Consider the following 13,946-nt stretch of genomic DNA (forward strand, 5'->3'; position numbering starts at 1 on the left):
TACAGATGCATATCATTTAAATAGAACTGGTGGTAAACTGTCAATACATGTTGCTAAGTGGGCAAATACAGCAGTCAGGCAGACTCCAGACACGTTAATTCAACGAATGTTTGGGGAGCTCCTACCATGGGAATGGTGCTGCACAAACAAAAGAGGAGAAAAACCATTCACATCCCTGGAAGACGGTGCTAACACTGGGAAGAAGAACAAACTATCTTTATTCTTCCTCTGTCATACTGTTATCAGGCACTCAGTGATCGCCACATTGTGTACTGCAGTATGTGTTTTGGAGAGACGTGGTCATAATTTCGGATTTTATAATAATCTAGGACGTGCTTGTTTTACTAGGGTCTCCTTTAATTTTTTATAAATTTATAAAAACAGAACCAAGGCTCATGATATAATCAACCCATACGCATTGTTTAACAGGATTTCCCATTATAATTAGTTGGCCATGCTGTGAATCAATAAACAGGGCACTGGCAGGAACAACAGTGGCCAGTGGAGGGTGGGAAGTCCCTGGGGCAGAGGAAGGGGTGATGGTGGGAGGGTAGCAAGTGATCTGTTCAGGAACTTACAAGTGCATCAAGGGAACAAAGGAAGAGATGAAAGCCTAAGATGGACAGACCCAGGGACAGGTGTGTGGGCAGTGAAGGTCAGAGGGCTGAATGATAACTGAAAGAGGGGTATGGTAACCAAAGGGGCAGGTTCCCAAGGTTAAATGTATATGCTTCTGTGACACATGCAGGTGACTGGTCCGTTCCAGAACTTTTCAATTTACCATACAGTTCTTTAACCCTAAAGTGGCAGAAGCCTTTACAGGCCACAGGGTCTAAGCATCCATCCACTTGTTGCTTTGTTGCTCCGCTTCCGCTAATCTGGCCCCACCTGAGTCAAAACCAAACGAGGATGTGGCAGAACTGTTCAGGGACGGTGTCATTCTCCCTCTAATCTTCCATACAAAAAACTTTGGGTTCATTTTCAGTTTATCAGTGTTTCATCACGCGCACTCCATCTGCAGCCGCTCTGTGTTACAGCGTACCTCAGTCACACTTCCCTAGGTTGATATGCGTCCTTCCTCACTTTCCCGCTTAACTCTTCTCTGCCTCTGTAAACAATCACTGTGCATTACTTCCCGCCGTACAGTCACTAGGCTCCCTACTCTGATGGGTCAAGTCTAATTACAAGTCCCAGAGCAGGCACAACTCACAGGATGGTGTGTCCTCAGTCTGTCTTCCTTTGATCCTATTCCTCTTCAGCTAAGCTGAGCAATACTCTCTTCCCAGACATGCCAACCAAGTGTGCCCAACCGGGCTGGGAGTTCCACATCTGAAGCAGAATGCATCCCTTCTGACTGACTCAGACAGTAAGTTTCACTCCTACCGGCCAAATGAACACTGCCGCAATCTGTCACATCAGAGGAACATGCCCTCAAGTGTTCATCTAGTTTGCCTCTCTTCTGCTCCATTCTTTCATTCAAGTAACCCTTCATAATCTTACCTCCTTAGGACTTTTCCAAGAGAGGTGATAACTTTCCCTCATTCCATATTGCTTGAGAAACTCAAGATTCTCCCAAAGAGATTTACCAACACTCTTTGCTTTTGGTTAATTTTAAATGTAAATTATAAATATAAATTTTAAATATAAATATGAATTAACCAAAAACATTAAGAGTAGTAAATTATTAATCTTAGCCACTTGTCTAGAATTAAACTTATTATTGATATAATCTTTGTGTCATTTTGTCTTCTACAACCAGTAGGGCCAGGGACAAAGACAACCACACCAAACTGAGCCAAAATGTTCTTGAAAAGCAACATGTACCCTGGAAGGTCTTCAGCAGTGTTCGGTTCTAAGATAAAGGATATGTAAGACAGCTAAGCCCTATGTGGACTAAATGCCAGTGTCTAGCATTTTAAAACAAGAAAACAAATCAACTGCTAGCTTTTTGGCACTGAACATTTTCTAATCATAGATTAGCAGCAAGTGTATTAAACAAGGGGGCTGGACTAGACATTTGTTCAAAACTCTTCTAGTCCCTGAGCTGGTCAGTGGATCCACACTATGACCCTGGTTTAACAATCCCTGAACAGTAAATGTGTGTGCACAAGATTCATCAGCTTTTAACTAATGCACCATACCACCTATTGGTCAAATTCTCTCAAGGCTTCGCGAGTTTAAAAGGTTAATTTGCCAGATGAAACGGAAAGTAGATAAAAATCTAGATTTAGTTCAAGAACACACTGAAATGTTTTCTTACTTTAGATGCTTCTTAGTACATAAGCCTGAAAACATACTTCATGCCGGGGCACCTGGGTGGCTCAGCTGGTTGAGTGTCTGACTTTGGCTCAGGTTATGATCTCACGGTTTGTGAGTTTGAGCCCCATGTCAGGCTCTGTGCTGACAGCTCGGAGTCTGGAGCCTGCTTCCGATTCTGATTCCCTCTCTCTCTGCCCCTCCCCCACTAACACTGTCTCTTTGTCAAAAATAAACATTAAAAAATAAAAATACTTCATGTCTTGCCCTAAAACAACCACATTTATCATTATGTTTTCATTCTAAATTAACTTCAAAGAACAGGCTTTAATTAACAAATGTTCATTTAAAAAAAGTTCTACTACCAAATTATCACCGCCTACAAGATGATTTCTGATTGTGCAGAGAAGTCCATCAAGATAATTTCCATGTCAGAGAAGAACATATTTCAAAACATTAAAGACCATGGCTAGAAAGCTACATTTTCTGTCACAGCAGAAAAAAAACGTCAAACACTAGAATCCGAGAAAAAATAATTGTAAAAAGCAGCTCAAGGGCGTCTGGGTGGCTCAGTCAGTTAAGCATCTGACTCTTGGTATTGGTTCAGGTCATGATCTCAAGGTTTGTGGGTTTGAGCCCTGTGGGCTTGGGATTCTCTCTCCCCTAGTCTCTGTCCCTCACCTGCGTGCATGAGCTCTCTCTCTAAGAGTGAGTTTTGTCCCTGCGTCAGGCTCTGCTGTCATCGCGGAGCCCACTTTATATCTTCTGTCTCCATCTGTCTCTGCCCCTCCCCTGCTCTTTCTCTAAAAAAATAAATATTAAAAAAAAAAAAAAAAACATACCTGTCACCAAAATAAATAACTTAAAAAGCTCAAAAGTTCTATTTTTGGGGGCTGGTGGGGAGGACTCTAGGTCACAAGGGCAGTTCAACCAGTGCAAATGGGTAGGGAAAACAGACTCCCGGATCAGTAAATATTGACGAACAGTAATAATGACAGAAGGTGATGTAAATGTCTGCATGTTAGGATTGATTAGGGTTTGGGGAACCTCACTGAACACTCAGAACTTTAGCTATCAGATGAATTTCATGATGGAAATGTATTTCTGACAGTGGTCACTGGGAAGATAAAGCTGTCTTTTATGGGCAGCTTTCTATCAACTCTACAGTCTAGAGGAACTGCTGCAGTGACCCGGCCTCTGCAGTGTACCTTAGACGGCGCTTACCCCATTCTTCTGTCAGTGAGTCTAGTAAGCCTGGCCCCTTCCCCTGCCTGTAAAAGTACAATGCAGAAAATTCTGCTGACTTGTTCTCAAGTATGTGTTTCAGATGGCTGTGTAAATCAGTGTATCTTAAAAAGAACGTCACCTTCCATTATGCCAACTTTTTCTTTTTTAGTGACATACTACAAAAAAATAGGTATTTTTCTGTTCTTTGCAATGCTTGGGAAGAGTAGAGATGAGAGTATAAAGAACACCGCTTTCTGTTTTGAGAGGTATCTAATCTTTTTTGGGTCAGCAGCTTGGTAAATTTAAAACCCTTAGTGAAACCTATAAATAGTATCATGTGTGTCTGGACACACAAATAAAGAGTTCCACGAAAGCAGAAACACCAAAAGTTAGTGGGATTACAGAGAACCTCGGACCACAGAGGGGGCTGAGAGACTTCAAGGTAATTAAATTTTTTAATGTTTGTTTATTTTTGAGAGAGAGAGAGAGGGAGGGAGGGAGAGAGGGAGAGGGAGAGGGAGAGAGAGAGAGAGAGAGGGAGGGAGGGAGAGAGGGAGAGGGAGAGAGAGAGAGACAGAGAGAGAGAGAGAGAAAGAGAGAAAGAGAGAGAGAGAGAGGGAGGGAATCTGAAGCAGGCTCCAGGCTCTGAGCTATCAGCACAGAGCCTGATGCAGGGGTTGAACTCCCAGACTGGACCGTGAGATCATGACCTGAGCTGAAGTCTAATGCTTAACTGACAGAGCCACCCAGGCACCCCAGGACTTCAAGGTAATTTAAATACCATTTGTCATCAGAAGGACTTTGTGAATGAATCAGTGTGGTGGTGATTCAGGTGATGACTACCTTATATTACTCTAGTCAAAGCAGTGGCACCTGAAGCTTTTATCATCTCAGTTCACATATTTGTGCAGGGAGATCATTTATGTGTAACATTTATAGAAGTGGACTCTTTCATTTAAGAACAGTAGCATAAAACAATTTCTTTTCAGAACATATAGTCATTTTATATGGACTGAAATAATCTGGTTTAGGTATTAACCAACTAACCAGCATTTCTAAATAGTTTTTGTTCAAAAGTAGTAGAGGAGTAATGTCTGTGCTGCCCGCTTCCTCATCAGGAAGCACTGGTTTAGGTGAGATTGAAGGATATAATCATAAAAGCAGCTACGAGACTGATTTGGACTAATATTTTCTATCTCTACTCCAATCATTATCATGATTAAGACTCCTTAATTTTCTATAACACTGGTTTAAAAAGAGATTAAGCTCTATGAAAGTCTTTCAAAATCACCTACATGCTTGTAAGGTTAACAAGTCATTCTTCTGCAGAAATCAAGAGTTAACCTCAGGAAAAGTCAAACACACACACCTACTACTTCAATACTCTTAATACCTAGTATATAAAAATATGCATTTATTCTTCTATGATAAGCTGGGCAAGCAATTTGTGTGACTTTAGATGTAATTTCTTTTTCTCAACTTATTCTTTATCTACCTCCACAAGCACTGAAGTGTCAAACACCAATCCGTAAGAACACTGCAAGCACTGGTACCAGATTTGGGAAATTTAACAGTTCTGGTACTACTTAAAAATCCTAAACCACAGGGCTCCTGGGTAGCTCAGTCAGTTAAGTGTCCAACTCTTTGGCTCAGATCATGATCTCACGGTCGGTCCTGAGATCAAACCCACACATGGAACCTGTTTAAGATTCTCTCTCCCTCTCAAAAACAAAAAACAAAAACAAAAACAAATAAAACCCAATTAAAAATCCTAAACATTGCACTTCAGGATGCTTATATACATTTCAAAGCAAATGATCACAGAAATATTTTTTACAAGGCAACTTAAGATGCTATAACAAGAGATCAAACCAGTCATAAATTAGCAAATGTGAATTATCACATGGTCAGGCATAGATTTTGACACTGTTTTCCATTCTGACTCATTAAGGGCCTCTATATAAATCTAAGGGATAATCTGGTCTGCAACCTCATGGAACTTTTTAAAGTTTATTTTGAGAGAGAGAGAGAGAGAGAGAGATCATGCACAATGGGGGGGGGGAGGGGGTGAGGGAGAGAGGGAGGGAGGGAGGGAGAGAGAATGAGAAAGAGTCTCGAGCAGGCTCTGCACTGTGAGCGTGGAGCCAGATGCAGGGCTCGATCCCACAAACCATGAGACCATGACCTGAGCCAAAACTAAGAGTCAGATGCTTAACCGACTGAGCCACCCAGGTGCCCCAGGAACTACTATTGAGTTTCAACAGCTTGGTATATGGTTGCCACTCAATAAAAGCAATGGACAACAAATATGTACAAATTATGTACTTATAAAGTTATATTTTATATAATATTTAAGTATTAAATATTTTATGAATGTGTGTAACATTTGAAGATTAACAAACAGTAATACTGGTAGCTTTTTATATAGCTATAAATTATAGCTATACTATAATTTATGTATACTATAAATATACATAAATATATATATACATATTTATATACATAAATATAAATATACATAATTATAGAGAAAGCATTTTTTATACTTCTTATATATATAAGTTAAAAAATGCTTTCTCTATAATTATCACCTATGATTAAAATCACATGTGTCGTTTACCTATAGCTTTACAGAGCTCTCAACCCACTCTATAGCTTGTTCCCTCATAATATTCAGTGTTTTAGAGTTTTTCCCTGGTTAACTTGGCACACATAAATTTCAAATCCTTGAACTAGTTAAAGTAAATTATGAGGGAAAAAAAATCCTTGAAACAAAAGGATAAGTTTTTAGTTTTCCTCAAGGTTTAAAATTTCTTCCTTATCAAGATTATATCACTGATTCTGGATCACACATGTGCATAGTTTAATATCCTTTTTGTCAAGTTCTATCTGATTTGACCATGAGTAGAACATTGTGATACAAGGGGTGCCTGGGTGGCTCAGTCGGTTAAGTGTCTGACTTCGGCTCAGGTCATGTCAGGCTCTGTGCTGACAGCTAGCTCAGAGCCTGGAGCCTGCTTCAGATTCTGTGTCTCCCTCTCTCTCTGACCCTCCCCTGTTCACGCTGTTTCTCTCTCTCAGAAATAAATAAAACATTTAAAATTTTTTTTAAAAATTAAAAGAACATTGTGATACAAGTGGGAGCTACTCCTGAACTTGAGGCGTGGACAGTAACCATCACTCTGGTTGGCTCTGTGCTTAGACAACCCTGAATGACAGTTCCACAGCTAAACCATCCTCAGAGCTGCAGAGACAGTGCCTTAGCGGAGAGGAGCCTCTCAGACCCGGCAGTTGCCTCCAAAGAGCTGTTTCCAAAGTCTTGATTAGTCTTGTGGTTTTCTGGAATGGATAACGGAAGTAAGTGTAATCCATACCCATAATCTCTGACTTTTTTTTTTTTTTTTTAATGTTTTATTTATTTCTAGGAGAGAGAGAGAGAGACAGCGTGAGCAGGGGAGGGTCAGAGAGAGAGGGAGTCACAGACTGAAACAGGCTCCAGGCTCTGAGCTGGCAGTCAGCACAGAGCCCGACGCGGGGCTCGAACCCACGAACCGCGAGATCATGACCCGAGCGAAAGTCGGACGCTTAACCAACTACGCCACCCGGGCGCCCCCATAATCTCTGACTTTTATATTTCTCCTTTAAAAATTCTTTAGATAGTATTACAAACAGTATAAAGTCATCTTTTGTATTTTTACTTCCTTCCCTTCTGAAATACCAGAGGAAAGAAGAAAGTGAACAGACTTTGCGGGGCAGAGCAACGGTTAGATAAAGTTTGAGATCAGGAAAGTGAACTGTGAAAACTAGAGTCAGGACTGGATGAGCCCTTAAAGAGGTGGAGGTGCTTAAATGGTTTTAAAGAAAAAGTGAAAAATGTCTTAGGGGAGAGAAAAGGGCAAGGGGGGGATTTTGGGAACTGTCCTTCCAAGATATTTTGATAAGTATCAGGTATACACAGGAGTTCTGTGACTGGGTAAATGACTTCTCTGAACTTTGTTTCCTTGTCTGTAAAATGAGAATAACAGTACCTACTTCAAAGACTTTCCAGGATTAAATGAGATAATCCATGTAATCACCCAGGAAAGTGCCCAATGCATAAGAAGCACTCAATAATGTTAGCTATTACTGCCATTATTATTTCATCATTATCATCACCAATGAAGGGAAAGCCTCATGTGCTATGGATAGGAGTGTAAACTGCCACAGGCTTTCTGGAAGGCAGTATAATAACAGATAAACAAAATTTTTAATACAAAAACCCTTTAACCTAGAAATTTAATATCTAGGAACTCATCCATAGAAAAATAATCTTATTAAGTAATCTGACATGTGTACCATGAGATGGAACAAGAATGTTTACCTGAGGGTTATTTATAAGAGAAGATTAAAAGAGAAGAACCAGCAATAAACAACATCCAACGGAATACTCTGAAATTATTAAAAAGGATAGGATACACTTTCATGTAATGATACATGAATTTATATCATTACACAAATGAGTCTATTATATATAATACATAATATGACATATATTCCACATATATATTTAATATAGAGTATTATTCCATTCATATAATAAAGTATATAGTCTACACAAAAACTTGTATATGAATGTTCAAAGCAGCATTACTCGTAATAGCTAAAAAAGTGGAAACTGATGAATGAACAAATAAAACTGGCATAGCTATACGACTGAATAGTATTTGGCCATAAAAATAAATTAAATACTGATTCAGGTTACAACGTGATGAGAACCTTGAAAACATCATGCTAAGTGAAAGAAGGCAGACACAAAGGTCATATAACGTTATGATTTTACTCTCTGAATATACTAAAAGCCACTAAATTGTACAGTTCAAGTAGGTAAAAAGTACATGGTATGTGGACTATTTCTCAAAAAGCTGCATTATTAAAAATATCTTAAGAATGTGGGTAAAAATAGTAATATGTAACACCACCTAATACTCATGGTAATCAGAGGAAATATTACTGAAACACAAAAAGTAGAGGAAGGGAGGACAAATTTAGCTCTATCAACTATATTAAAATTTCAACTTGTTACATGTTACTCACCATCCATGAGAAGCCAATGGCCAGTGAGAACCCAGATAAGGACGAGCATGACAGACAGAGAAAATGACAGTAACTCAGCAGCAGTAAAACGCCCACAGCAACCAAAGGAAATCCTGGAAAACACATGATATTTATTGGACTAACAGATGATACATTACATTCAATAATCAAACTCTCCCTTGGTTCTTCAGGATCAGAGTTCATCACTGGCCAGATTAGAATAGCAGGCAATACCTAGACTCCCAGAAATTGAAAACACCCAAACCTCTTTGGAGTAGGCTAAAGAAAATGCAGAAGAATTAATTATCCTTCTGCATCCCTCTGATAATGTAGTTTTTATCCCAAATTATCAACATGGGTGTTTAGAATTTAAAATGACAATACCAATCTTTGGAGAATGAAGAAGACTATAGGAGAAATTCTGTTCTTGTGAGGAAAGCAAAATGAAGAAGGTCAACAGTTCAATCCACCGGGCGATGGATCCACCATATTTATAAAATGGTGATAACTCTATTTCGTTATTACAAATTCTTTGGAAAGTCAGCTGCTCCTAGTGACTGGTTTTGTTAGCATCTCTATTAACACAGTACTTGGTATCCATGAAGCAATGACTTTAGGAGTTAAGGTGTGAAAGGTGTGCACATTGGGTTTAAACCTAAGTGGTTAGTATATATTCTAGGTCACCAAATATGAAAGACAAAGAATGTTTGAGTCAATCACATCCCATTAACTCACTAGTCAAGGGACAAAAGCATTGCTTTAAAATGAAACTACTCATCTTTCAATAATCTAAGCAGGAAGCATGTTTCAACAACTCCGACTTCCTGAGATTTGTTTATATTTCCTCTCCTATGAAAAGGTACAAAAGGAAGTACTATCTTCTAGTCTTGAAGATCAAACATCTTCCTTCCCAGTCTTCTAGCATTCGTGTGCTCTGGTCCATACCATAAATTTAGGCTCCTAACAATGCTATCAAGTATGAGATAAAATCATTTATAATTTACAGAAAAATCCCAAGTCCTTACTTGTTCTGAGGTGAACAGGGTCTTGTTAAATACTGGCACATCGGGAGAAGGAGAAAAGCAAAAGCTATTGTTGCAAGAACTAGAAAAAGAAAATATATGGTTAAGTTTTGTTGTTTATTTTTAACACCAATAAGAAAAATGGCATGACTTATGGAAACACTGACCAGAATACTTTTCTCAGTAAGTAGATACAATTAATAACTAGAGAAGAAGAATATCTTCGTTTAGCACTGCACAGATAAAGTCTTGAAAAACAAAAAGTACTTCATTTGAAGGAATGGGAAGTGTAGATAGGTTTCCTTATTCTTTTCTATCTTAACATGGAAAGACAGTAAGCCAGGGGATGATCTAACATGGCTAGCATTTTGTTGATGTTCTATACATTTCCATCATCTCTTGGTTTAAAAACTGATCAGAGGGTTGACAAATTATTTTGATTAGTTATCAGTGTGTCTGTCTACAGAAACATTGGTGAGGGTTGCCAATGACTGTTCCACCATAATGACCTTCTGGATACTCTGACTCCAGATAAGCAGTTAAAGCCATCTTGTTCTGTTATCATAAAGCTCACAAGTTTTCTTTTTCTTTTCTTTTTTTTTAAATGTCTTATTTATTTCTGAGAGAGAGAGAGAGATACAGCGTGAGCAGGGGAGGGTCAGAGAGAGAGGGAGACACAGAATCTGAAGCAGGCTCTGGGCTCTGAGCTAGCCGTCAGCACAGAGCCCAACGCGGGGCTTGAACCCACGAACCGTGAGATCATGACCTGAGCTGAAGTCAGATGCTTAATCGACTGAGCCATCCAGGCGTCCCAAGCTCACACATTTTCTAACCCCTGGCCTTTTATTCACACTGTGCTGGCAAGTCCTGAACTGATGATGTGGGTATCCAAGGAGAAGTTGGGGAGGAAAAGCCAGACTTATGAAGAAAAACTTGCATGGCGTGTTGTATAGATCTTAAGTTTTGAATGATGATTAAAAAGAAGTACACAGAAGATCCTAGGTTCAATTCCCAGTGGAACCACAAAGTTACCTTGGCTTCCATTCAAAAGAAAAAAAAAAAGAAGTGAGGGGATGCCTGGGTGGCTCAGTTGGTTAAGTGTCCAACTTAGCTCAGGTCATGATCTCACAGTTCTTGAGTTCGAGCCCTGTGTCAAGCTCTGTGCTGACAGCTCAGAGCCTGGAGCCCGTTTTGGGTTCTGTGTCTCCCTCTCTCTCTCTGCCCCTCCCCAACTCATACTCTGCCTCTCTCTCTCTCTAAAAAAATAAACATTTAAAAAAAAGTGAAAAAAATTTCCTTTTAGGTTAATGCTTAAGAATAGAGAAACATGGGGTACCCTGGTGGCTCAGTCGGCTAAGCATCTGACTCTTGATTTCAGCTCAGGTCATGATCTCAAGGTTTGTGAGACTGAGCCCCAAGTTGTTGGGCTCTGCACTGACAGGGTGGAAAACCTGCTTGGGATTCTCTCTCTCACTTGTGTGTCCATGCTCTCGCTGTCAAAAATAAGTAAACTTAAAAAAGAATAGAGAAACTCATTTACCTGCTGTACATATTGTAAAAACTACTTGAACTGAGTCAAAGAAGAAGAACATTACTAGGAGGGAGACAGATGCTCCAATTGGAAGGAACAGGGCCTGGGTAGAGTCAATAGTTTGGATACCTGAAAGAGAAAAAGGGACATATTAATGACTTATATGATAGCTACTGTGCCTGCGTACTTCAGAGACATTAACCCATTAAAATGCAGAGAGTCTATGGGGCGCCAGGGTGGCTCAGTCGGTTAAACATCTGATGCTTAATTTTGGCTGAGGTCAGGATCTCACAGTTGGTGAGATTGAGCCTTGAGTGGGGCTCTGCGCTAACAGCATGAAGCCTGCGTGGGACTCTCTCTTTCCTTCTCTGTCTCAAAATAAACAAACAAACTTAAAAAGCAAAGTGCACACAGTTCTAGGAGTTAGTATATAAGATATAGATTATCTAGGACCTCTGATTCTTTCCTTCCCACTGAGATTATGAGCTCCTTGCTCTCCTCATGGTGCATTCATTACAGCAGGTACTCAAATACTTGCTGAACTGAACTATTACCTCCTGGTGCTAACAATCTGGTTGACAGGCTGAAGAAAGAGAGAGAGAGGGAAGGAGAGGGGGAGAGGGAGGGAAGGAAGGAAAACAACCCAAGAACATCAACAGGAAGTAAAAATTCAGATTAGTCAATCTGAGTACCTTTGTAGTCTCATGTACAGGTTTGGTAAAAGGTATTTTAAACCCTGACTAAAATCAATTCTCATCTCCAGATTTACTCATGTTCACTCTTCCTCACTGTTGCTGAGGACTGACTCTGCGTGGAGCAGGGGAGTGGAGGGAACAAGACATCTGAAAACCAAAAATCAGAAAAATTATTCTATGGGAACATTTTAAGGAACGGGAGATAAGTGGGGGAAAAATTACCTGGGATACAGTAGGATTTACCACAGTGGTTTTCAATTCTTGGTTACTCATTAGAATCACCTGGAGAGCTCTGAAATTTCTGGGTGTTATTAGGCCCAGCTGAAAACTCCCCACAAAATTTTACTTTGCATATAGAGTTGAGGAACATTAAGTATTTGGTAGAGAAGAGAAACATGGCACAATCTGGTAACTACTGAATGAAAAGAAAAAAAATATTACTAATCGTGAGTGCTATCTATTTCCAGATTAACACGGCTGAGACAAAAAGTTCTTGAGTGGAGTCAAAGAAAAAATATTCATATGAGCTATTATAAAGAAATATCAGGGACGGCTGGGTAGCTCAGTCGGTTAAGTGTCAGACTTCGGCTCAGGTCATGGTTTCATGGTTCATGAATTCGAGCCCTGAGTCAGGCTATGGGCTGTCAGCTCAGAGACCGGAGCCTGTTTCAGATTCCGTGTCTCCTCTCTCTCTCTGCCCCTCTCTCAAAAATAAACATTAAAAAAAATATATTAGAAGTAAACATCTCTCTTCATTAAATTAAGGTAATGAATAAAATATAATGTGATCAGGATGAACATAACTAGGCACAAAGGGTTGTAATTATCAACCAATGTTTAAAAATGGCTCTTTGGTATTGGAATTTACCTGTCCCAAGAAAACTATTCAGGGATTTGAGTTAAATAAACCATTAAATATTTCTACAAAACAAAATTGCTTCTTACTGGCTAGACAGATGAGTGAAATAATTCACTTAGGAATAGGGCATTTCGTTTAGGAGTGATCTGTGTATCAAGACAAACAGAGATACTCTTGAAAAGACAGCTGGCCCGAACTGCAGTCAAACTTCCCTTCCTGGCCGCATGATCGTGTGTGTGCGCGCCCGTGTGCATGTGAGTGCACGTATCTTACTTAAAGTGTCTTATGGACATTTACAAAGTAAAACTCTATGAAATTTCTAACTGAATTTCACCCAGTTTTTTATTTGAGTGCTCTGCACTAATTCAAAGAATTACTAGAGGAAACTACAGGTCTCAGGTGCCTTTCACAACAGAAAATAATGGTTTCTCATAATTGTTATATGATAAAAAACAAATCTTTTTAAAAAAGCTATAAATTTTAAAATACCTCCTCTTTTGTAAAATAAAGCATCACATAGTCTATAGTTACATTGGTTTAAAATACGAACACAGGTGCGCCTGGGTGGCTCAGTCAATTGAGCATCCAACTCTTGATTTCAGCTCAGGTCACGATCTCACAGGTCATGATCTCACAGTTCATGAGATCGAGCCCCTTGTCAGGCTCTGCGCTGACAGCGCATGGAAAAATTAAATGGCTGGCTAGAACCTAAACTGTTTAGTAAGTCAGGTATATGAGCAGTATTTGTTTATAATAAATCTAAATTTTCGAAGTTTAGTCTGCAATTATAATGCAAAGCTGAATACAAAGAGCCTTTCTAGAATATTAGATAAGAACACATAGATTTTTGTTGTTTGAAAGCATAGATTTTAAACCAAGAGGTATCAGACACTGCTTCCATTAGTTTATAGAAGAAAGACTCCGGGGCTTTACCAAACAGCAGTGTCACAGGGGAAGTGAAGTTCCTTTAGTTGCTGACAATATGCTTCCAAAAAAAATACACAATTTCAATATCGCACTTCCTAAAGGTCTGGAGACAATGGTCCTGAAGGAGATGGAGCTAATTAATTAGAAATTTTAGTCACTTCAAAACAAAACAAAATAAAAATCTCCATCAGTATTCTAGCTTTATATTAGATCCTTGGTATTCCCTCCCTCTTGGGTGGTGACTTTAATCTGTCCTGTCAGTCACTCCTCATAATTAGGAGGAGTTACTCAAATGCAGAGGGCATTATCTTTAACGCCAAAATTATCATAAGGTAGGCATGGGTTTCTTTTCAAGG

The 13,946-nt window shown here is 39.3% G+C and overlaps 1 protein-coding gene across 3 annotated transcripts in view; it reads right to left on the reverse strand.

The window, feature by feature from the left end:
- Positions 1-13,946, reverse strand: part of SPPL3 (signal peptide peptidase like 3) — a 137,941-nt gene that overhangs the window by 6,703 nt on the left and 117,292 nt on the right. For all 3 annotated transcript variants that reach the window (XM_039237220.1, XM_039237148.1, XM_039237079.1), the window contains exons 4-6: positions 11,119-11,238; positions 9,582-9,660; positions 8,557-8,669 (exon numbers count right to left, since the gene is read on the reverse strand). In XM_039237220.1, the coding sequence (XP_039093151.1) occupies positions 8,557-8,669; positions 9,582-9,660; positions 11,119-11,238 (312 nt within the window). The remainder of the gene's footprint in view (positions 1-8,556; positions 8,670-9,581; positions 9,661-11,118; positions 11,239-13,946) is intronic.

This window comes from Hyaena hyaena, unplaced genomic scaffold, assembly GCF_003009895.1.
Source record: "Hyaena hyaena isolate Hyena2069 unplaced genomic scaffold, ASM300989v1 scaffold_0, whole genome shotgun sequence".
In the NCBI taxonomy this organism is placed as follows: domain Eukaryota; kingdom Metazoa; phylum Chordata; class Mammalia; order Carnivora; family Hyaenidae; genus Hyaena; species Hyaena hyaena.